The sequence below is a fragment of the Nelumbo lutea genome, chromosome 1, assembly GCF_056320005.1.
Source record: "Nelumbo lutea isolate HS-2025 chromosome 1, American lotus-T2T, whole genome shotgun sequence".
Taxonomy (NCBI): domain Eukaryota; kingdom Viridiplantae; phylum Streptophyta; class Magnoliopsida; order Proteales; family Nelumbonaceae; genus Nelumbo; species Nelumbo lutea.
In genome coordinates, this window is record NC_142684.1 from 100,774,768 (window position 1) to 100,800,774 (window position 26,007).

Genomic DNA, 26,007 nt, shown 5'->3' on the forward strand with positions numbered 1-26,007 from the left:
GATTATTAAACCCACCTGACAATACATTGCAGCCGCACATCGGGGATATCTTCGATTCTCCCCGTGTAAGGACCATTCCGTGCACTCTTTGCCTGTATACTCATAGGAAAGGCACCTTCCCTTCGAGGTTCGAACCATTTTAAACCTAACTAATTCTATTTTCAGGAAAAGAAAGCCTGACCAGTGACCAATGCTGGACAAAATTACGTTTTTGGCCTTGCATTTATCAGCTTATGAGTGAAGTAAACGACGCAGTCAGGGAATTGGAGTGGGCAATTTGGTCAATGTAGAAGTTAAATGGCAGCGACAAAAACATAAAAGAGCCTCCTGTCTCTCGTCCACCTCCGATGCTCTCCACAGCCTTCCGTTTTTCCGGGTGCTTGGTGTAACCTCTGAGAAATTGTTTTTGCCTGCTTGGCTTTGAAAACGAAGAAAACCCTAATCGACGAAACCAGATGGTTGGTTTTGGAGCGGAGGGGGATGGAGAATGAAACCCTAACGATCACCACAGCTGAAGAGCAGCTGTCGATGTTCTATCGGTAATCCTCCAACCTTCCTTTTATTTTTTCTTTGAAATTCTTTCTTTTTGTTTTCTCCTATCCTTTTATACTTTCCTCCCCCATTCCAGCTTAGTCCTTGTTGATTTTAGCTGCGTGCCACTCTTCCTGGTTATCTCTTCTACTTATATTTCCTGAATGCTAATGCTCTCTTTTTCTATGTTTCATTCATTTCTGTTACTGTACATGCTATTTTAATTGGCCTTATTTTTTAAACTCCTTTTCTGCTTTGTAGTTTTGATTGCTGTATACTAAGCTTGGATTGAACATGATTTTCTTTTGGTTACAAATGTGCATTTATGAGTAGCTGCAAATGAGATTACCTATGGATTGGAGGAGATATATATTCCGTTTTGGGAAATTTTATGTTTTGATAGTTCTATACGTCTCCCTTGGTGATGTATATATGACAATTTTATTGCTTTTTTTTTTTGTTATTATTCCGGGAACTTTGTTCCTTATCCTGGTTTTGTAACTTAGACTGAACATTACTAATTAATAGTGAATGCATATCGTCGTTTTTAGGACAGATGGACATTATCTAATTTATTTTCTTAAGTTCCCATATTTATTCACTTAAATTATGAACCGGAATTTGGACCGAGGATATTAGTTAATGCAACTTAAAGTTTTAAACTAGTTTTGAAGTATTAAAAATTGAGATTATTGTGTACGCGCTGAAAGTAAGTTTGAGATGATTACTTGCAAAATAAAAAGTTTTAAGTTAAGTGTAGGAAACGTATAAAAGTTCGTATTTCTCTTTTCTGAGATAATCAAACAAAAAATTTTGCAGAAGTTGGAAAAGGTTTACATGTTTTCCAGTGCAGATTCGATAGCCTATTGTTTTTTGTTTTAAAGCAAAGTTTCAACAATCACTTATTAATTTTTTGTGTAATCTGTTGACTTTCTTATTTATTAGATTCTAATGCTAGTCTAATGCATGCATATAGATGCATTAATGGCTTAAGCTTCCAGGGATCACCTACACCTTTTTAGGATGCCTTTTGTCATTTGATGGAGGCTTTTTAAGTGATTAGCATCAATTTTCTTTTCTTTTCATTCATCCTTTTCCCCCCTCAGTTCCTTGGTCAGATGAACGAGTTTTTGGAAACTTACCTGCTTCATTTACTTGTAGTTTCACTAACTTTCTATATTTGTCCTTTTTACCCCAACATTATTACGCAGGAGGTTTCTTCATCCATTCAGAGGATTCCATCATGTTCTGGTTCTTTCATGCATCCTTTTTCGCCTGGTCACTTGTGAGCCATGTTCCACAAGGAACAATTTAGTGTTGCAGCCAGATAATGGAATGCAGAACCCTTTGGAGTATGATGCATATGAATCTTATGGAGGTAATTATGATGCATGTTTTCAAGATAACTTTTCTAGTGATGTTAGCTCAAGTTATGTTTGGAGAAGCTCTCCATCCTGCATGAGTCTTAAGGTTGTTTGTGCCAACTCTGAGTTCTTTTGCTTTCCTTCTACACTGTCTGGTCATTTGTCCGAAGAAGACAACACAAAGGAATCTCATTTGGAAGTTACCATGATTGGTGGTGATGTTACATTACCTGGCAAATGGTTTTCACGTAGTATGTTGGATGTTTCCTCAAGCCAGTTATTGGATCATGGACAATTTAAGTTATTAAATGGCAGAATAGTTTCATGTTCTCTTAACTCCAGAAAGGGACTGCATGATGTATCATACCTTCAGAATAATGGCATTGATTGGAGGCACCTTGCCTCCTGCAGAGGATATGGGTTAAGATCTAGCATAGGCAAGAATTTGGAGGCAAATAAAAGATCTGGTGCTCTTCATGGCTCTTCAATACCTGAAATGGAAATAAACCCTCCTTCACTTGATTGGGGACAGAAATATTTGTATTTTCCTTCATTATCTTTCTTGACAGTGGCAAATACTCACAATGATAGCATTTTACATATCTATGAACCATTTAGTACTGACACACAATTCTATCCTTGTGATTCTGATGAATTGGTGCTTGGACCTGGTGAGGTTGCTACAATTTGTTTTGTTTTCTTGCCAAGATGGCCGGGCTTGTCCTCTGCTCACGTAGTATTACAGACAAGTTCTGGGGGTTTCCTAATTCATGCTAAAGGTTTTGCTATGGGGTCTCCTTATAGAATCCAGCCTCTGCTTGGTCTAAACATTTCTTCCAGTGGAAGATATAGGCAGAACTTGACCTTGTACAACCCTTTTGATGGTACCCTCATTGTTGAGGAAGTCATTGCATGGATATCTTTCTCATCCGGGAATATTTCCCACTCTGAAGAAACTTCTTGTAAAATGGACACTTCTGGTGATTCTGATAAATTTAATTCTTTCCTGAATGTTAAAGAATGGTTGGATATCAAAAGTGGTCAAGATGGTTTTCCACAGGTGGGAATTAGGCCTCTTAACAAATGGGAGATTGATCCTCATGGCGCTGAAACCATCATGGAAATAGATTTTTCATCTTCTACAGAAGGAAAAGTTTTTGGTGCCTTTTGTTTACAGCTGCAGAATTCTTCACTGGATAGAATCGATACACTAATAGTTCCTCTTGAAGCAGAAATGCATGGAAAAGAAGCATATAGTGGACTTATGGGTTTAGTTTCAATATTTCTCGAGGTTCTTTTGCCATGTGATGTCTCTGAAATAGTAAATGTTGCTCTCTCTGTAAGAAATGGGGCCCCAGATCTGTTAAGTATTGTCAAGATTAGTGAAGTTGCAGAAAGTACTAATCTTTTCAATATTGAATACTTGGAAGGGTTAATACTTTTCCCTGGCACTGTTACACAAATTGCGATGATCACTTACACTCCACCTGTTGATCCTCTACCTGAAAAATCCAGTATATATTTGAATTGTAAATTACTCATATTGACAAATGGTTCTGTTAGTCCACAGATTGAGATTCCTTGCCAAGATATAGCACACGCATGTTCGAGACGTACGCCAGATTCATACATCGAGTACAAACTTCATCCTGAGGAGGAGCAATCTAGACATGAAAAGACAGGAGCTTTGAGAGGCAGCATTCCATCACCATCACAGGTAGAGTATCGGGGTGTGATTCTACTTTTGCAGCCATTATAGGTCCATGGTAGTTGTTAAGCTAAGAGTGGTAGGCATTTCATTAATCTACTTAATTTCAAGATTACACGGTAAGCTATCATGATAAACTTCTGTAACTGTTATATATTGTAGGTAAACAACTTATCAAAAAAATATGTTGTAGATAAACAATGGTACTCCAAAGTCCAAAACCTTTTACATATGGAATCAATGTTCAAAGTATAGATATGTATTGGCCCGTATCGGCCAATACATATTGTATTGGGAGCTTCCCGATACTCCCTTACAGAGGGTGTATCGGGGTTTTGACTGGTTCAGGGGGTGGATGGACCTGAAAATTCTGTTTTTTACCTATGTAAAGTAAACAAGTCTAAGAATAGACAAGTTCTGCTCACCATAATTTGAGCTCGTCACTAGTTTCCCCTATCAAATGTTTCTGGTTGGATGCAACCTTGGTCCGGCAAGCCATATAGTGAAAAGTAGAACTTGAAGTTGCTTTCTTCACTATCATCCTTTGTCTGTTCCTACTTGAGTAATGGTCTGGCACTATATACTGTAAGAATGCCCTGAATTTTACAGAATTACTTTTACTAACTAACACTTGGAAGATGCAGCTGCAGGAATTATCATTTTTGAAACCATAATATTTGTTAGTACTTATATGTAAACTAAAGAACTAAAATTAAACAAAGAGAATTAAAAAACTTATTGTTGCATATTCAACTAACTTTCCAACTTCTTGGACCCGTTGTTTATGCAAATGGTTAACCTAGGCAGTAGGCACCTTGACCTTTTGATTTTGCAGTGCAGTATAACCCCACTAACTGTACATGCTACATCTTTTTGAATATCAAAATACATTTTTTCTAAAAAAATCCCAAACTTGGAGGGGAGGCCACCATAAATTTTATTTATGATAAAATAAATAAATCCTAGGGGGGGGGGGAGACATAGAAGCCTTACCCTCGAAAGAATCTATACATCAGGCCATCAGCTTATATAGAAATATCTGATGCACCCAATAGAAAAGCTAATTTACACGGAGGAAGGGAAATCCTATGCCCTCTTGATTAACAAGTCTTCTTATATGAGCCTGTAATTCACCCATATAACTCTCCTCTCGCAGCCAAATTTGGAGAGAGTGTCTGCCACTTAGTTAGCTTCCCTAAAGTTATGAGAGATATCAATTTCCATTATCTAACTTAACATTCGAGATCTTTGATTTCCAATACAAATAACTTCCAAGGGGTACCACAATCTCTTTTGAGAATATTATGAAGAATCTCTGAATCAGTTTCAACCATCACCTTTGTAATCCCCAAAGATCTAATCAGATTCAAGTCATCTTGAAAAGCCATTGTCTTTGCTCATATTTTTAATATCTTCCCCATATTAATTATAGAATACTGCCACAAATGCATCCTTAGAATCTCTCACAATACCACCTCCTCCACATGAACCAGGATTGCCTTGAGAGTTTCCATCCACACTAAGCTTCATGAGACCACCTTCAATGGGACTAAAGTGGATTACTTTGACTTTCTTCTTCTTGATGGGCAGAACAGGAACACCCAAACTAAGAACTGAAATACATTGGGATAAATTAAGAGCCTAAGGGGAGTGGTGTTGCTCTTCCAAACAAACGTTTGATGCACCCATTGTGCAATTCTGAAGATAAATCGATTGAGGTTACTGATAGACACCCTCCATCTTTCTTTGATTTCTTTCTTTCCAAATTTCCCATGTAATGCAACATGCCAACTGTCCTATCAACATAGCCCATTGATTATTAGAATTCCTTGACTCATAGAAAATACAAATGGTTCTAATAGATCAACCAAACAATCTATTACACAAACATAAACTAATATTCAACTTCATGTTTGAAATGGATATCGAGATGGCTCAAAGTGGTAATCATGTACCATTTGGCGGACAATAACACACACACACACACACACATACATATGACTAGCCTCCACATATTTACAATATTGTCACTGGGGAATATGTACCCATGTAAATGAAAATATATTGTGAAAATATTAGGAAATTTATGGACGTCTTAAACCATGCTCCTGTGTGCCAAGTCCACACCCATAGCATTGCTGAACCACTTCCAAATCTTCTTAGCTAAAGGGCCTTGGGCCAACAAATGACCAACATTCTCCACTGCAGGGTTCTTACAATAGACACATTTTGACGCCAAGGGAATTCCCAATTGTTTAATGTGAGAGTCAACCCAAATCCTGCTCCTCAAAATCTTCCAATTGAAGAAAGTTTGTAGGAGTGTACTTATCAAAAAAAAGTTTGTAGGAGTGTCTTGATTTCACAATACCTTGTACCAAGCACAATGAGCATTAGTGGTGTTCCACGCCAGTTTAGTAGAAAACTCGCCATACGACAACCTTTATTGCACTGTCACACCCTCTGTGGCTACATGGCACCGAAGATTTTGATTTAAACCAGGGCTGGGGGAAGTCTGTGAGGAAGGGAGAAGAATGAAGCACTTAGAAGCAGCCACGGGCTTTACTCCAGCAACAAAGTGGAGGAAGGAGGTAATGGTGGAAAAAATTTTTCTGTTTGAGGAAATGAATTGAGGCTCAATGGTAAAAATTAGAGAGGACATGAAATCTATGGTGATTCTGGTAAATCAATCTCTGGATTGGTTTAAAGGCTTTATTGATGGGGTGGTGTTAATAGTTCACCAGGTTGGGTGGGCGAGATGATCAGATGAATAAGGGAGAAGATACTCTGTAATGGTGTAATGCAACGACATGGGTTCTTTCATCATGTTGACAGAAACTTTTGGAAAAAAACAAAGACAACTCATTTTCTTTCTAGAGGGAAGGGGAAAACAAAGCTGGGTCAAGATTGCCAAGGTGTTGGAGACAAGGTAGGTCTTGAGGCTTCGATTGAGCAAATATCCAAGCCAGATGAGGGGCAAGATGAAGGGAAAAAAACAGAAGATACCAAGGTGGAAATAGTGTGTAGTATCTTGACATTACTGAGAATAATGGTGGAGGGTATACTATGATGGAAGAATGAAGAGGTGGGTTGTTATTGCAATGAAGAAAATAGTGGATTGGAATGGAATTTTGGTGGACCTCTTAACAGTAATCTTATGTGAGGACTCTCCCTGGCTAATGCCGTTTGACGAGAAGAGAGCTATTATCAACTTCGGTGGAGCCATTACTGAAACAATGAAGATTTTGACCAGAGAGAGCTGGATGTTGATTGAAAGATGGAATCAGTCCTGTAATGAAAAGGAGCTGGAAGGTGGAAGATCTGAGATCAGAATCTTCAAGCTCCCCTTCAACCAGTTATCCAAGTTCTGAATAAAATTGCAGCAGTTTGTGGAGGCATTTTAGAAGCTTTTTATATCTCTGACCTCTGTACTGTGAGGTCGAAGATTGCGGGAGCAAAACTGGATTTGATTCCATGGGCATTGGAGTTTTTTACTGGAGGCAGATGGAGAAAACTTTGGATCGCTTTGGAAGCTGAAGTGTTTCTTTGAGGAGCAGAAATGAAGGTTGAAGAAGAAGGTGATGTGGCAGGTTGGCTGCCACATGGTGGAGAAGTGGCCTGCAAATGGGAACTGTTGGGCATTTTAAATATGGAAGAGGAAAAGTCGAATGGGTGAGAGTGTCCACCCAAATTTCTAATAACAGGAAAAACTCAACAAATTTTGAACTTAATCCTCTCGGTATTAGAAGGGAATCCTATGTAGAGGCACTTAAAAGTAAGGGTGGGCTGGGTATAAAAGGTGAAAGACCAAGCTGAATCCAGTAGGGTGGTCTAGTGGGTGGATTGGGTGCATGTGATAAATTAAATGTCACGTGGCAGGGGGGTTTTATTAACTCGATGGGGGACGATAAGGCTCATCGATCATTGTCCACATCAAAGATTAACAGGACAAAGGCCTCAACGGCTTGCTCGCTACAATGGGTTAAGATTCAAACTCCCATTGATAGGCCCAATCCTAGATATTCTAGATCCAAAGATGACCAGAAAGATGAGGACAAAGATATGGCTGGATTAATTGTGAGGAACTTGGGGAGGAAGATTGCTGCTTTGATGATGAAGCTAGTATTGGCAGTGTGGAAGGTACAGTCCAAGTGCTGCTGGAGCAAGATGAATATTTTTACTTATTAGAGCTTTTCGAAGCAGACCGAGTTCGCTGTACATGACTTTCAGAGGAGAAAGATGTGCATGGGGTAAGCCAGAACGTGGGAGAGGTGGATGGAGAGAAAGGAAAGGCTACAGACTCATGACACTGCAGAGGTGCAACTTTGAGTAGATGAAGGCGAAGAGAGTATTGACCGAACAAAGCAGGGGGTGCACGTGGATCAAGGAGGAGAAGCTTTAAGAAATCTGCGGCAAGGATAGGGTTTCTGGATGATGGACAAGCACTTGAACCAGAACATTTGCATGGATACTTTGATTATGGAGGCAAGCTTAAATTTGGGATTCTTTTATGGTTCCTTTCCAAGATATTGAGATTGTTTGCATGGGGGAAAGGGGCCGGGAGTCTGAACAAGTTAAGGAACCTATCTAGGTGTCCCTGCAAGTTTGGTACCAATTGTTATCCTCCTCAGGTACCCTGTTATCCCTGTCGTTTCTGTTTCTGCTGCTAACAGTGGTGCTGTTGCTCGTGCAGGTTGTCTGCCATCCCGTCAGGATCTAGTTAAGCCTAGCCAAAGCCCAAAGTCAAATGAAGTAGAATCGAAGGAACATGTGAGGATAGAAGGGAAGTTATTGAAGAAAGTTATTTTTAATTACTAAAATAATTATTCCATTATTAACATTTTAATTTCTATAAATTTTCTGAAATAAAAAATCATTTTTGTTATAAATGTAGATTAGTGGATTTGATAGGTTCAATTTAATATTATATTCTTGGATGTTTTGTAAACAAAATTTTTATTTTTCTAAATAATAAATTGTTATTTAGTGTAAAAGTAAAATATTAATTAATAATTTATAAAAATATATACAAGTTTCAAGATGCATATCATTTGCAAATTTATAAATTTTAAGTACTAAAATAAATATTCTATTTTTAGTATTTTTATTTGTATAAATATCTTGAGAGTAAAAATCATTTGTTTATATAAATGTGGATTTGATAGGTATTTATTCCATTATTCCCTTAAAGTTTATAAAATACTAATTTTGAATATTATTCTTTTTAATTTTTGGTTGGAATTGTTGAACATAAACATATGGTATTTGTTTGGATTGCATGTGGATATAAAAGTTATTTTATTTCATTTATTATCACAAGTTAAAAGGTGGCTTAGTGGCTTAAGGTTGCATTTAAGGGATGGGTTCAAATCATGCAAGTTACAAATTTTTGAGAGGCACTCACCAGAGTCAGTCATATCAGTTTTTGATTTTTTGGATTGTATTGGTTTGAATCCTTGTTTAACATCAACCAACTTTTTGATTTGAAGGCCTCCTTCAAAAGGAGATGATATTTCATCCCTGACCACCCAATTATGTTTTTTGATGAATAATAATAAGTTTATTGATTTAGAAGCCAATTTAGAGTGAGTTCATACAACATCCCAACGAGAGGCGCGAGCTGCAGCCACTCCTTGAATTTTACAAGTAAACTAGGAAAGAAAAGCAAGAATCACAACTGAGCCCAAAATAACTATTCCCTATTTACCCCTTGCTTAGCTAACACATCTGACAAAGTATTTGCTGATCTCCCCACCCATTGTACAGTGACCAACATATTCCTTGTCAACCAACTAAATTTCTTCATTTCATTCTTGTATCGCCACATAGCCTCTTCAGAATTTTTCAACCAACCCACCACCACTTTGGAATCCCCCTCGATTATTAGGTGTTGTACCCCCAGCTGGTTTGCAAATTGCACCCCTTGTACAACAGCTAAAAGTTCTGCCCTGATGGAGTTCCCAATTCCCAAGGGACCTGAGTAGAGCAATAAAACCTCTCCCTTCTTATTTCTCAAAGCACCCCCCATTCCGGATAATCCTGGATTACCCATGCTGCTTCCATCAAAGTTCAACTTTAGTGAGCTTTCGGGTGGAGGAGACCAGCTTGTAATTGATTTGTCCTTTAGAGATGAACACCTCGCTACTGCTAACTAATTTCTCCAAAGGTCATTAAAGGAGAAATGATGAAAGATTTCCAAGGCCTTCAGCCAATAAATTGCCCTGTTTAACACACAGTCTTTCAAAACCTAGCTGCTCCTTTCCTTGTCTTGAAAAATTCTAAGATTCCTTTCTTCCCAAAGAGTCCAAATCAAGGCAGCACGAGCACATCTCCACAAAATTCTCCCTATTTTTGTAGGCCAATAAAAGGTAGAATGGTTGAAGAGCATGTGAACTTCTGCTGGTAGACTCCAACTACCTCCAAACAACAAAAGTAGCCAAGCCCAAAGGTTTGCAGAAAAGGGAAAAGATATTAATAGATGGTAACAATCCTCACCGTGAGTTCTACAGAGAAAAGGTCTCCTCTTTTGCAGGTTATCTAAAGTGTTTACTTTCCCATGGAATACTTCCCAACAAAAAGCCATAATTTTTGGGGGAACTGACCTACACCAAAATTCTTTTGATGGAAAAGGTTGGTGAATAGAAAAAAAGGATCACTTGGTTAATTGAGAAATTTGCTAAGATTTGTTCAATCCTTCTAACTTTCTAAGTACACCATGAGGAGTATGCGTAGTGGTGAGACATATATTGGGTTACTGCTTAGAACCTGTCTTATAAACACCACTCAGCTCCACTAGATAACAGCTTCCCTTTCCATCCTAACACCTTGTTAGTAATTTTTTCTACAATGTCAGTGAAGTGAATATCAAAGTGTATGTTCTACTAACTTTTAATAAGAGGTCTTAACGTTTTAAAATTGTCATCATGTTATTTCTATGTTTTTTATAATAAAAGGAAAATTTGTTAAAGTAGAAAGAAAGGTCCATGGTTAGGGGATAAGATATCACCAAAGAGAAGAAGAAACATCAGAAAGAAACAATATCCCACCCAAAATAGGAAAACTCCCTCCACAAGTAAAACATCTATTACCCAAGAATATTACAGGCATCCAATGTCCTTACAACACTTATTTTTATAAGTTTGATTACCCTCAGAAAATAAAAAGTACATAGAGTCAAGCCCTTTCAAAGGAAATAGCTAGAAAGGGTTTCAAATAAAGATGCATCCTTGAACATTGGGTCACACTGAACAGAATGGAATGGCAAAACAGGATTCATGTAGTGAACCCCACATAGTTGGAACAAGGTATAGATGATGATGATCTACCTCCAAAAGACTATCAAAATATCTGTTCCTGAAACCCTGAAACTCCTTTGAGATGCAAACCCAAGATGAAAATTAAAATTGTATCATAAATTGTAGAGAAAGTCGAATAAAGTCAAATTGTGAATCTACCATAATATGTAAGATCCTTTAATTTTTAACAAACTAGTTAAAAATTTTAAAATTTATATTGAAATTTAAATATATACAGAAAGATGATTTACCCTACCAATAAATCATATCTACCATCTTTATGCTTAAAACAAGAGATTAAGATGATATAGTCAAGTTTGACGTGAAAGCCAAATAATCCACATTCAATGGCTCTTTAACCTAGAAGTGATATAAAACAAACACAACATTGTTTCTAAAAGGTGTTGGATAATGTAAAGGAATAGAAGACTGAAGATATTATGGAGTGTAATTCTTTTTACGGTATGCTGCGGGAATGGAAGGAAAGGGATAGAAGACATTAACAGATTGGTGTTGCTCCATTTGGAGTTGAAAGACATAAAGGGATCTTCAAACAGATTGGCTAGCAGTATTAGAGTCTCATTGGGGAAATGGGTGACTGAGGTCCTTGACATATATCTGTTGTCAGTCCATTGTTTATGAGCTGTTGAGTTGCAGTTAATGTCTGTTTTATTGTATTTGGTGAAATCTCTCTTGTTCCTTTTTCTATTAATAAAATTTTCTTTTCCTTACTATCAAAAAGATAGATTGATAGTAAGATAGATCATGATGCTTAGTATATCTGCATTGATACAATTCAGAGTTTCAAAACTATGTTGGTGCTGGATATTGCATACATCCAGATGCATGAATGTGTTGAATATCTGCTTAAAGTGAATCTTAAACTACCAGAAGACAAAATGAAGTGCATTCATGCTCTTAGAGTTTGCTCATTCCTTTTTTTTTTGAAGAATAAAGAGAAAATTCATTAAAAGAAAAAAGAGATTACAAAAGGAAAAGTGACAAGAAATCACCCAAGAGAAAAAAGACAGACACTAATACAACTTACACCCAGCGATACAAGAATACAAAACATTCAAACAAAGAGACAAAAGCACCGACTCCGGACACCTTCACCCACCTCCACGCACTCCAAGACTACTCAGGAGTCAGGACCCAGACATCCAACTCCCTAATCCCCCCCCTCAAACATTTCCTTCTGCCTATTATCATCTTCATCCCACGTCTCTGTTCCTTTCCCAACTGCCACTTTCTTCAACCTCTCTTCCTTCCTTTTCCTCTCAAACTCCTCAAAGCCTTCTTAGCAAACTCCTCACCTTCCCAAAAAAACAAGCCAAGATTTTTGCCAATCTCAACTTCTTTCTCCACAGTTTTCTCAATAGGAACTCCTCCAGGCCTCTACTGATCTTCAAGACTTCTATCAGGATCTCTCACTTCAGAGTTGACGTCAGTTCCATTGTGTTTTTCATGCTGATGAATCCCCACCCGAGAATCCAAACTGTTAGGAACCCGAGAGTCCACGTCCCTAGCCTCTTTGATTGTTGACACTATTGCCCTGACCAAATCAAGTTTCAGCTGAGATAACACCTTGGCTATGTGAACAATGTGCATAATCCTAGCTCCACAAGATTTCTTGGGAGTCACTTCAACAGAAGTGTCTCTATCAACATCTGCCACCCTCCTTCCTATATCCATGCCTAACACACCTAACTTTCCTACACCACTTCCTCAAAAGTACTGTTATTAACAACAGAGCACTCCACCTGGGAAGAAACACAACCAACCCCGCCATTGTCTTCAAATCCGCCTTCACTATCACCTGCAATCTTTTCAAGTTCAGCGTCATCTCCCCCTATTCTAGCTTCCTTCGTTTTCTCCCCCAAAATGTCATTTGCTACCTCAGCAGGAGAGAAATCAGTCCAAGCCATTTGTGGCATCATCCACCTCCTGACTCACCGCTCCAGAAATCAAACTAGGAAAATCTTTGTCACGATCACAGAAGACCAGGGCACAATCGATAGAGATATCTCTTCGATCAGCATCACGTTCAACACTCTTTGCTTTAACCTTCTCAGAACCTTTTACCTTCTTGCTTCTGTCATACCTGAAAGTCAACCGTTCCCATCTTTCTTCCTTCCCCTTTTGCTCCTCTCCCAGAAGATAAGAGCTCGAGGATCCCTTTTCACTTCCTGTCATCCTTTGTAAATAGTACTGAGTTCCTTCATACTACAGGTTTTTAAGGCCATTCATTCAAATTGAATTGCAGTTTTCTACAATTTTCTTCTTTCTTTCTTTCTTTCTTGAAGTAAAAAAGCTTTCACTCTTGTTTTTGGTTTTAGTGCTTTATTCCTATTAATATCCATTATAAACATCCAAGGTCATGATTGAAGATTTACTATGTATGGGATAACTGTCTTCACTTTCATCTTTATGTTTTCTAAAGGGAAAAAATATTTTCTGTTTCTGACCAAAATTTTATGTATTTATGTTTAACTTCATTTCTATGTTCCTAATAGCAATTGCGGGTATTCCTGCCAACTTGCAGTTGAAGGCGATGAAGACTGCAGGAACAGATGAATTGGTGTTAAAAAATTGGAGGTCTCAGGGTACAAGTGGCATGTCTGTGCTTGACGATCATGAGATACTCTTCCCAATTGTTCAGGTGGGGACTCACTGTTCCAAATGGATCACTGTCAAAAACCCAAGCCAAAAGCCTGTAATAATGCAGCTTCTTCTAAACTCAGCAATTGTCATCGATGAATGTAAGACTCCTGATGAGTCCTTGCAGCCCTCATTCTCATGTAGTTTGCTTCTGAATGACTCTATTACACCTGGGTATGGGTTCTCCATAGCAGATAATGCAGTGACGGAGGCCTATGTCCATCCTTATGGCAGAGCTCTTTTTGGGCCAATTATTTTTCACCCTTCACACAGATGTGGGTGGAGAAGTTCAGTTCTGATAAGAAACAACCTTTCAGGTGTAGAGTGGTTGCCACTACAGGGATTTGGAGGATCATTTTCCCTGGCCCTGCTTGAGGGTTCTGAGCCTGTTCAGAGACTAGAATTTAAGCTACACATGCCAATTCCTCTAAATGTTTCACATCCAGAATTTTTATTTCACAAAGAAGACACTAATTCCATTTGTTTCCAGCCTCTGCTGAAAGAGCTATATGCTAAAAACACAGGAGACCTGCCTCTTGTGGTGAAACGAATTGAAGTTTCGGGATCTGATTGTCAGTTAGATGGGTTTATGGTTCATACTTGTAAAGGGTTTGCTCTTGAACCAGGGGAATCAGTAAGGCTTCTAATCTCATACCAAACAGACTTTTCTGCTGCAGTGGTTCATAGAGACCTTGAGTTGGCCCTGGCCACTGGTATATTTGTGATCCCCATGAAGGCAAGCCTTCCGGTGGACATGCTCAGTATCTGTAAGAAGTCATTTTTATGGATCCTGGTGATAAAATTTTCCTTGGTATTTCTTGTTGCTGCTTTATTGTTTCTTGTATTCTTCTGCATCCTTCCCCAACCGATGTCTTTGGTTGCTTTTGATTACTTGTTCAAGAATGAAAAGACTTCTATTATCACTATTGGCAGGGCTGGAAAATCTCGTGTCCATCGTAACCAAAGAAACAGTAGGTTTTCCATGTATGAAAACAAGAATAGCCCCCCATTTAACCGAGTTGGACAAGATGAGACCTCAGAACTGGGGTTTTTTGGTAGATGTTCTGATTGCTCAAGTGGGGATCAGGGAATAATTTCTCCACATACGAAACTGATGCAGAATAACCAAGAAGAGACTATTGATATGTTGGAGCCTCAAAAAGAAGAGCCTCTGTTGTCATCATCTTCAGTATTGAAGTCTGTGGCATTAATTGAGAACTCTGGTTTGGTGGAATCATCACATACTGGTAGCCTTAAAGTTAGGATTGAGAAAGAAAAGGGAAGAAGACGAAGGAAGAGGAGGCCTGTTGGTGGAATTGCAGGATTAACAGGAACTATTGAGGTTTCAAGTAGCCAGAGTGGGAATTCTACACCTTCTTCTCCATTGTCTCCAGTCATTTCTTTTACACCTAAACAGATGTGGTCTCTATCTCCTTCTCCTGATATTGACAATGGCATTGAGAGTAGGAGTCCATTTGCGACAGTGGCAGGCCAAACCCATTACCATGAGAAAGGACAGATTCCTGAAGTCACTAGAGATGATAGGTTGTTGGAACCTGAGATTTCTCCTATATCCTGCAATAACAATTGTTTACTTTCTGCTAAGGAGCAGCCATCTGTGCTAAGAAAGGCAAGCAGCAAACCTGTACTACTGCCATCTGCTGGTCGGCTTGCACCTTATGTCACAAGCCCTCCATTTCTAACTTCAACTTCAGCAATTTCCCCAGAAGCTCGTGCTCCCGGATCCAAACCTGTGAAGGATAAGAGCATTAGAGCAGAAGAAAAGGGTGGACTTGGGGACGAGTTCACATATGATATATGGGGCAACCATTTTTCTGGATTTCATCTAACGAGTAGAACAAAGGATATTGCAACAATGTTTTCCACTGCTTCTGAAGGCAACTCTGATAGCTTTTTTGTAAGGGGCCCCCAGATCCTCACGAGAAAGTCTCAAATGAGATCTGAATCTCTTGATCCTAAATTGTCTAAGTATGCTGCAAGTTGTCATCATCAAAAGGGTTAGTTATAAAATGTTACGTAATTATTTGCTTTTACAGTCAGCTTCATAATCTTTTCAGTTTGCATTTTTTAATTCGTAGACACCATAAAAGATAACAAAAGGAGAAAAAAAGGGGAAAAAACAAAAAAAAAAAAACAGAAAGTAGCAGCTTCTTATGTTTGGTGACAAACAAGGAAGCTTGGATTCATTAACTTGCTTTCCACCCTAAAACATTTTGTTTTGTTTTGGTTTACTCCAAACCATTTGAATGCTTCTTTTGATTGATCTCACAAAGCTTTTCAAATATGTTTTACCCTTTGCAATCTAGTTGCTGCTAAGGTGCTTGTCCTCCTTTTTAACAATATAGGCATGCAGGATATTCCTTTTTTACAATTTACACAGGCTGTTTCCAAAATTTGAACCCCAACCTAGGTGACTGGTGTTCAAATCTTGGAAACAATTTCTCTGTGTATCTGCAGGTTAATGCTGCATATATCTGTCCCTCCTCAGACCCTGGCATTGGTGGAACGAACACAGGGTGTTGTCCTTATCTCTTAGAAAAAAAATCATTTTCAAATTTAAACGTCTTATGATATTTAATCTTGTTAATACTTGTCCAGATCAGTTCTCTCTCTCTCTCTCTCTCTCTCTCTCACAACACACACAAGGGACCAGATTTTCACATTCACACAAAAAGAGGAAGAGTGCTATGTGCTATGCTGTAGTATAAAGAGCAAAGAGAGGTGGTTGGGGCAAGGATAACAGAGAAGAGAGAGGGGGGTGGGATGAGAGTTTGAGGTAGAAAGACCCTTAAGTTCATATACTTTCTGGTACATCAAGGTTTTTTGCTTTTTGCTTTTGTTTTTTTTTAACCACTGGTATAACTGGAACTTGAGGACATGTCTTTCTTGAGTTGATTGAATTGCCACTTACCTAATGTACCAGACGGGTGATATATACTTGACTATAGTTCAGACACTGCGTGGCTCAGCCAGTGAATTATTTTCTTGTTCCTTCTTGGTGGGTAAGCCAGTGGGTCATTATTTTTCTATTTAGTTCTGCTTTGCTCAAGTTGTGCCTGCTCCTATGGTATGATTAAATATGCTCAAATGTCTACATCTGTATCAGTTCCTTTATTTTGCCATAGTAGATGAAATATACCTGCATCTGGTAGTGTGATGAAATTGTGCATACAATTTCTAATGCTTACATTTGAATGAATTCACACTTTTTTGAAATGCAGTTCACGCACTAATATTAATAACTGAAGAAGCTATTGTATGCTGTTTGCTTAGGTTTATGATAACTGAATTTCATTATCTTAAATCCTAATAAGCCGACATTTATTTTATTTTTTTTTGAGAAATGGGTAATGTTTATAAGCAGGCATTTATTGATAGGACTATATGCAGTGTGGTAGCTTGAATTGAATTTGATAGGTTTACTCAGAGCAACTTCGAGGGAGCTCTGCCTCCTGAACAAGGTAGAAGAAGGAAGAAAACTGGAAAATATCTCTCATACTGATAACTATATAAGCCTTATATAGTAATGGCCTGATTACAATCACATTACACACATGGCTCTCTCCCTCTCTCTAACAACCTTCACGTGGCCTCCTAATGTAGACAAATCAAGTGGGAGGTCTTGTGGGCTGCTCCTAGGCTGAGGTTCCTTCTTGAGCTGTCTGGGCTTGGGCTGGTGGAATGGGGACCTCCTAGGCTGTGAATGCTGGGCCTGTTTGGGTTCTATCAGCTCCTCCCCCTGAAAATGAACCTTGTCCTCCAAGGTTCAGATGACTGTACTGCTGCTGTAACTTGGAATAATCTTCCCACGTGGCATCCTCTAATGGAAAGCCCCTTCGATGAACCTGTGCTTGTTTCATGATTTGACGATCGACTCTTACCTGAAATCTGTTATTTGGTGAGGTTCCATTTCAAGAGCTCTCCATCAACATTGTAGAGGGAAGGATTGGACTTGCTCTCACACTGTTGCGGCAAGGCTTCAGTAGGGATACATAAAACACCGGTGGAGTTTCGAGGATGGTGATAAGCTAAGCTTGTAAGCAAGGCTCTAAATATTGATACGCCCGATACGCCAGTAGGCGTATCGGCAGTATTGGTCCTTTTTTTACCTTTTTTTTTTTTTTTTTTCAAAACCAGTTCAAGGGGATGGTTTAAGGCTCCTCCACCCCCTGAACCGGTCAGAACCCCGATACACCCTCTGTAGGGCCGTATTGGGGTGCTCTCGATACGATATATATTGGCTGATATGGGCTGATACATGTCGATACTTTGAACCTTGCTTGTAAGCAACCTCCCCTACCCTCTCTATTATCTGAAAAGGGCCGTAGTATCTGGGAGATGGCTTCTACCAGGTCCTTTTGGCAATGGTAGTTTACTGGTAGGCCTGTTGTTTCAAGAACACCCAATCTCCTACTTGATAAGCAACCTCTTGTTGATGCCTGTTGTAATATGTTTTCATTTGCTGTTGAGCTGTGTCTCTACCTTTGCTACTGGAGTGGAGCCCTTCTCGTAAGGAAGAAGAAATGGGGGTTCCTGCACATATAGGATTGGGTGTGGTTCCAATTACTACAGGATATGATGTGTTGTACCAATATTCAGCCCCAAGGTTCAAAATATCGATATGCCCGATATGCCGGTATGGGCGTATTGGGCGAATCGGTAGTGTTTCAGGCCCTTTTTTTTTTTTCACAACTGGTTCGGGGGGGGGGGTGCGGTTTAGGTCTCTTCTACCCCCTGAACCGGTCAGACCTCCGATACACTCACTGTAGAGGCGTATCGGAGGGGTCCCGGAATGATACGTATCGGCCGATACGTGTCGATACTTTGAACCTTGTTCAGCCCTCTCTAACCATTTCATCCATCAACGGTTGACCATCTCAGTCTGCCCATTGGACTGCTTGTGGTAACTGGTTGAGTGGTTGATATTGACCCCTTGGGCCTTGAAGTACTCTTCCCAAAACCTGCTCATGAATGCTGGATCACGGTCAATTACAATAGAGATTGGGGTACCATGATGTTTGGTCACTTGTCAGACATAAGATTGAGCCACCTGGGCCGCAATATAGGGGTGGGCTAGGCCAATGAAGTGAGCATATTTGTTGAGCGGATCTACAACCACCAGAATTACTGACTTTTCCAGAGATTTAGGTAAGCCAGTTATAAAGTCCATGGTTACATCATCCCACACCTGCCTTGGAATTGGTAGCGGCTGTAGAAGCCTTATAGGGGCTTGGGTGGAGTATGTGTTGTTGGCAATGGCTATTTGGGCCAGTTCCTCATTCCTGGATAGAGCATCAGCTACCGCATTAGATGGGCTGGGCTTGTACTCTAGGGTGAAGTCATAGCCTAGGAGTTTAGAGGGCTATTACTGTTATTCCAGAATCCAGAGTCAATATTCGCTGGTCACACAAAAATGTCAAACTTCGTTGGTCGGTACGGATGGTAAATTTGCAGCCTAGTAAATGTCTCCACTTCTGTTTGAGAGCACAACAACCATTTACTCTTCATAAGTGGATCTCAGCTGGGCCTGTGGTGATAGAACTTTACTATAAAGGGCTACAGGTTGTCTTCCTTGCATGAGTACGACCCCTATACCCAAGGTTTAAAATATTGATACGCCTGATGCACCAGTAGAGGCCAATGTGGGTGGGGAAGAAACAACATTTTTAAGGGATTCAGAGGCTAATTCAGCTTCTGCGTTCCATTGGAATGAGTCTTTATTCAATAACTGGTAAGGGGATTGGCCAAGTTAGCATATCCTTTTATAAACCTACGGCAATACCTGGTCAGGCTCAAGAAACCTCTCAAACTGTGTACAGTGGTGGGCCTAGCCCATTCCTTCATTGTTACGACCTTCTGTGGGTCAGTGATCACTTGTTCCCCTTCTATGATATGACCGAGGTAGTGTATTCTCTGCTTCCCAAAGTCGCATTTAGATTGTTTGGCAAACAACTGGTGCTGTCTCAAATCTGTTAGAGTGCTTCTCAGGTGGGCCAAGTGGGAGGCCCAGGTTGGAATGTAAACCAGTATTTCATCAAAGAATACTAGCACAAATTTCTGTAGGTAGGGCCTGAAGAGCATCACCAGAAACTCTTGTAGTGCCCATCATAGGTATGGAAAGTGGTTTTGTGGATATCATCCGGGTGGATCCGGATTTGATAGTATCAGGCTCTAAGGTCTAGTTTAGAGAAATAGATGGTCTGCTGCAATTTATCCAGCAATTCTTCAATGAGAGGGATGGGAAACCAGTCCTTGATAGCTATATTATTGAGAGCCCGGTAATTGACACAAAAGTGCCATGACCCATCTTTCTTTCTGACCAAGAGAGCGAAAGAAGAGTAAGGGTTGTGGCTGGATTGGATCTGTTGTTTCCCCAACAGTTCTTGGGCCATTCTCTCAATCTTGATTCTTTGGAAAAAGGGGGTAATGGTATGGGCGACATTAGTGGGTTGTGACTCAAGCTTGATGGGGATACGGTGGTCTTGGGATCGAGGAGGGGGCAACCTAGTAGGCTCACAAAATGTCACTAAATTCTGATAGTAGCTGTTGGAGGTCGTCTGTCTGTTGTACTCATTCAGGGGAAGTTTCAAAGCAGGTTAGGTTAGGTCCAACAGTAAGAGGGCCAATGTGCATGAGAATAGGGGCCCACGCATGAAGCATGAGTTTGAGAATCACCTTGGGGGGTCCTGTGGTTGGGGAAAGTGTCCCCTTCCCTTGGAGGTGGATGTGGTTTCCATTTACCTTGAACTCCATAGTGAAACTGACCCAATTGCACAACACTGAGCCCAACTGCTCAAGCCAGAGTATTCCCAGAACTACACCTAAGCCCATAAGTCTAGCACATAGAGATCCATGGAAAAGGGATGGCCCTACAACTTCAGGCCCATGGATTTGCATAGCCCATTGCACTGGGGGGGGGGCTGCTTGCCACGTGGATCGAGAACATGTTAACCGGTCGAATTGTAAAGCCCAACTGCTTGGATAGGTCATGAGTCACGAAGTTTAGGGAACTTCTACCATTTATTAACACCATTACTGGTTGGCCTGCCAAAATCCCGTAGACCCTCATCGTCCAGTTAGACCGAGCCCTAGTCAAGGCTTATATGGATATTTCACAATATTCATGGGGTGGGGGTTCCTTTGGTTCGTCTGTAATGGTCTCTTCCTGCCTAGTTTCCCCATCTCCTTCATCGGACCTGGGTGGTTGACTAGGGGTCATTCTCACCAGTGACCCGAAAGCTTCTTGGTGTGTTCGAATTTTTCCTCATGCAGTCTTGCCAACCGAACTGTGGCCATGACATTGGAGGGCTGCATGGATTTCACCTCCAGGCAGATATCCTCCCTGAGGTTACCAATGAAACAGCCAGTGAGAGCAGATTCCGGCCATCCTTTGACCTTGGAAGATAGGATTTCAAACTCCTTTTGGTAGTCCCTTATGATGGTGGTCTGCTTTAATCTGGTTAGGGCCTCATCAAAGTTTTGATACCTAGAGGGGTCGAACTTGACATTCATCCCCTCTGTAAAGTCCATCCAAGTTAGTTGTGGATGGGATCTCCGGAACCAATGATACTAGTGATTGGTTTCTCCATCCTAATGTATTGTGGTGATGGAAATCCTCTGGTTCGTTGGTACCCCATGGAACTCGAAGTATTGCTGAACCCTGTTTATCCAAGGGGCAGGATCCTCACCTGAGTAGACTGGAAAATTGATATTCACCGACCGCCTAGTGACAAACTCTACTGTTCTCTGGTTGCCGCTGCTAGATCCTTCCAAGTCTCCATCCCTTCTAGTGGTTGCTGACATCCTGTCTACTTGGGCCACTAGAACCGACAGTGCTTCTTTGATCTCCTTCACGTTGCCATCAAACCTCAACATCTGAACCTCAATTCAATCTATTTGATCTTCCATGGTGCTTGCCCTGGTACTCGTTATCCTGGATCGATGTTCTGATACGAGCTGATAGGTTTACTCATAATGGGGGGGCTTCTTCGAGGAAGCTCTGCCTTCTGAACAAGGTAGAAGAAGGAAGAAAATTGGAAAATATCTCTCATACTAATAACTAAATAGGCCTTATATAGTAATGGCTTGATTACAATCATTACGCACATGGCTCTCCCTCTCTCTGAGTGAGCTCAAATTCTGTGAACCCTCAGGTTCACGAGAAGCATGCACCTGCGAATGAAAAATGGGCATGCCATCTTATTAGATTAATAGGAATTTAATGGAATTGCTCTTTTAAGGTTGGTCCAACCAGCTACTAAAAGACAAAAAAGTGAAAAACGACAACCTCCTCCATTCGAATTCCCCTCATTGTCTTTCAGCATCTAACTACAACAACCCAGTTGGGAGACCGATGATCGGTGACCGGCAGTAAAATCATCTTCTTCTCTTCCTGTCACAGACAGAATGGAAGTGCAGGATATGTAGGTAGAAAAAGAAAAGTCAAAAAACAACAAAGAAGAAGGCCAAAATCAATCAGAACACTTGCTCTTGCATTGCTACCGACATATTAGCTGATTTCATGCATTGTGAGATCAATGTTTTCTGCTCTAGTATTCAGAGTTTCAGGTAATCTTTTGCTACCAACTTTTGTGTGTTGGGATCAAATTGACTGTGATCCAAACCTCATGTAATTGTTCTACAGCCGGTTGCTTCTTGGATTATTCAGTCCATAATTTCAAGTGTTTAAATGCTCTTGGAAAATCTACACGTACTTAGCGAGGATTAGGGAATTTTTTAGAGCTACTAGAAATGAGGTTTAACTGTGTAGTTTTGATTGCCCTTTTTTTTGCTATTCAAGGAATAGGAGAAAGCAAGAAACTGAAGGTAATGACGAACAACTGATTTTTTTAACTGTCCCTGGATGGATTTTCTCTCCTAATACCTCAAGTAGCTATTCGGCTTTATTCATGCTTTCCTTTTCTCCCCCTCAAATGTCAGAGCTTAGCCTACTTTAATGATCTTAATTTTGAAGGTTAGGCTTTACTCCAACAGCAGCTGGTAGTGTTTGATTTCTTGTCGTCGGATCAGACAGAGGGTGTTGGGGTTCTGGCCTTAAGATTTTAGAGGATTGTTGTCGATAAAAATGAGAAAAAGAATTAAGAAAAGGGGAAGAAGAAGGTGGAGGAGAAAGAGAAGAAGAATTTATCGTTAGTCTCTGGTCATTGGTTGATGCCTCACATTGGACGTCGATTGTTGTGGTGGCTGGTGGTCTAGTTACAGTATGTTGAGGCTTAAGAGTTAAGAGACAGTGGAAGGGGAGTTCGAATGAGAGATGGAAGTTGTTGCGGAAAAACCCAAGAAAACAGATTCGAATGGCACCTAAACTAAATGTAAAAGTAGAGATAAAGAGAAGCACAAAAACACAGATTTACGTGGTTCAGCTTATAGCCTATGTCCATGGGCGAAGGAGGAATAGAAATCCACTATGAAGATGTCAATGGAGAAGAAATACAGAGTTTGTGCCCTCACAGAAAAACCCTAAGCCCCAAATACACCCAATGTCTCACACATCTCTCACAAGACAAAGGCTCTATTTATAAGAGAGAACCCCTGAAATACATAACTCTTCATATTCAGTTTGGACCTATAAGGTGAATATGGATCAGGTCCATGCTGCACACCCCCAATGGTGATTTGTGGTGAGCTATGGGTCTATGCATCCACTACAAACCATCATGAAATTGTCTTTGGGTTTTTCTCAAATTAATTCGGAGCGGATTCATGAAGCGGATCATCACAAAGAAGTCAAGGCACAAACATAACAGAAGTATTATTGGGTTTTATTGTTTTTTTGTCTTTTAGTGGCTGGTTCAACCAGTTAGACCATTATTAACTGAGCAGCCTCGTTAAGCTCCTGTTAAGATACTAAGATGACGTATTCATTTTTCATTGGCAGATGCACGCTTCCTGTGAACCGAAGGGTCTACAGGATTCGTGCTCCCTCTCTAATCTTCACGTGACCTCTGAATGTAGACAAATCGAGTGGGAGGTCTCGTGGGATGCCCCTGGTCCGAGGTTCCTTCTTGAGCTGTCTGGGCTTGGGCTGGCGGAATGGGGACCTCCTAGGCTGCGACTGCTGGGCCTGCTTGGGATCACATTTATTGATAGGACTGTATGAAGTGTGGTAGCTTCAATTGAATTTGGTTATAACGTTGGGGTTTCTGGGAGTAGTAGTGACAAGTTGCCTGTTGTCTTAACTTTTTTTAATGTTATGTAATTTATGTAATTCTCTCGGTGCAAATGTATCGAGGGATTAGTCTTGCAACAAATTGCTTTTCTCCTGTTGCTTGGTCGTATACTTCCTAATTCCTATGTTATTGTTGGTATCATTAAAAGAGACTTGTGACCAGTATTTTGTTGAATGGAAATATGGAATCAGCCCAGTGCTTTCGAAAAATAAAAAGTTCACAATTGCGTGGGGATACTCCCCACGTGCACCAATTTCTTCTCTAGTGATTAGTATATATTTTTGTACCCTTAGTGATTTAGCTTCTATTTGTTTTTGGTGATTTTGTGGGGCATGTTACTCCCGTCCTGTGTAACACCTTTTGTTTCCCTACGAGCACCAATTTTACATGGGAAAATCTATGATGCAGAAAAGATATGGTATGGGAATAGTTTTGACCAATCAAAACTCACCCATGAATTTTGATAAATGACACTTAATTTGCTACCCCATTTATGGTTCCTGTTGACTGGTCACAAGTTTTTCAGATATCATATCTTTTCCATATCATAGTCAAACCCATTTTACATCGTATAGCATATGCTATGGACCCCAGGCACAACACGAACTTGACCCCATGAATGTAGACTCCAGGTGGTTTGTTCCTGTGGAGACGTTGAAGTGAAGAGACAAGCTTGATTTCATACTTTTATGTCGAGGAACTTTGCCAGCATGGAACGGAAATTGAGCGAGCAAATTCAATGCATAAAGGTGATGTTTCTGTGATGACGAGGGGTTTCCAAATTTTGCTGCAGCGTTGATTTTGGTTGCGCTTGGAATGGTACCCTAGAGGCCTAGACATGAGGCAGACTGCTTCCTGATCTCCAAAATAAAAAGGACTAGTATTTTAATTTTTATCTAGGGCCGTTGATAACTGGATGTGGCTGGGCTTTGTTTTCTTGGGCTCTCTTTAGCGTCTTAGCTGAGAGATCCCCTGAATTTATTATGACATCAACACCCCATGACTCGATTTCCCATTGCGATGCTGGGTCTAGTCATTTGCATCAGCTGCTACTACGGTCACAGATTATCCGTTAGGGATGCAACTCTGTTTGGCCCAGTTAGCTATCATTTTACATTGCTTTGGGTTCGAAGAGGTAATTCAAATTTTAACAAAACCCCAATCTGAGCCCATCCACATAAAAGCAAACCAGGGGGTATTTTGAATTTAAAATACATGATGTTCGTTTCTGAGTTCATATATGTAGATGTCGCGGTTGCAGCATTTTCTATAATAAAACAAGGTTACAAGGACATGCTAGCAATCGAAAAAAAGAGTAGATGTTTTGATATTTTTAAACTTAAAACAAAATGTAATTGTTGTCTTTTAATGGGGTCACAAGAAAGTGCTGCGACCACAGTTGCAGAAGATGTAAGATCTTGATATAATTTGTTTCATATGATCACTGTTTTTTTTATTAAAGATAGGTATGTGATGCTTGTATGCAAGCAAAGGGTAAAGATAGAAGTTTCTATTATATAGTCAAATTTAACTTTTATGATCTGTAACAAAACCAAGGCAAATATAGATTTTGTACATAATTTTAGGTAGATATTAAAATATTTTACAACTCATTATCTAGCTGCATGTCAATTGAGTAGTGCTTCTCTTGTTACAAGCAACTGAGCAAGTCAATTTAGTTTCCTTCCCTCCATTGAGTGCTCACCTCTAATCTATTATTTCTTGGTATGTTCTACATGCTTAAACTTTCTAACTTTTTGTGGAGTCCATTTTCTTCTGTTATGAGTAGTGCTTCTCTTGCAGCTTTTGCCTCTTCCATGTCAATCATTGTTAGTCCCAGGCTCTTGAATCTGGCATCATGATGTGACCAGAAATTTCTTGCCATTGTTTCCACTGTCACAGCCTCTTTAACTCTAACAGATTTATCAAAATTGTCTTCATTCCAGCATCTTTTGACTATCCAATACGCCGTTTTTAATTTTCTTCATTTTCTGTTCTTCCTATCTTATAGTGCCGTCGTACTCTTTCACCATCTCATAAGCTGTATCAATTACTTTTAACGGGTAGGACTCTACATTGTTAAAGATTATGCTATTAATGTGTACATCCAAAGTTGGTTCTTTTTATTATGTTGTTTCCTTTGTTCTACTCTAACCGCTTTACAATTGAACCATCTTTCTCTTGGGTTACATTATAACTAGAGATCATTAATTGCCAAATTTGTCAATGTGTTTTCATTT

The 26,007-nt window shown here is 39.9% G+C and overlaps 1 protein-coding gene across 4 annotated transcripts; it reads left to right on the plus strand.

The window, feature by feature from the left end:
• The first annotated feature begins 326 nt into the window (after window positions 1–326).
• LOC148876431 (uncharacterized) lies at window positions 327–25,172 on the plus strand. 4 transcript variants are annotated; one of them, XM_088966815.1, is made up of 4 exons: window positions 327–539; window positions 1,743–3,612; window positions 13,441–15,574; window positions 15,988–16,696. In XM_088966815.1, exons 1-4 carry the CDS (start codon window positions 481–483, stop codon window positions 16,146–16,148), a joined length of 4,224 nt encoding a protein of 1,407 aa, XP_088822941.1. In that variant the 5' UTR covers window positions 327–480; the 3' UTR covers window positions 16,149–16,696. The 4 variants fall into 4 exon arrangements, with proteins under 4 accessions (XP_088822941.1, XP_088822942.1, XP_088822943.1 ...); XM_088966816.1 differs by lacking the exon at window positions 15,988–16,696 and adding an exon at window positions 24,393–25,172 and having other exon boundaries at window positions 328–539; XM_088966817.1 differs by lacking the exon at window positions 15,988–16,696 and adding an exon at window positions 24,400–25,172 and having other exon boundaries at window positions 328–539.
• Window positions 25,173–26,007: the final 835 nt, after the last annotated feature.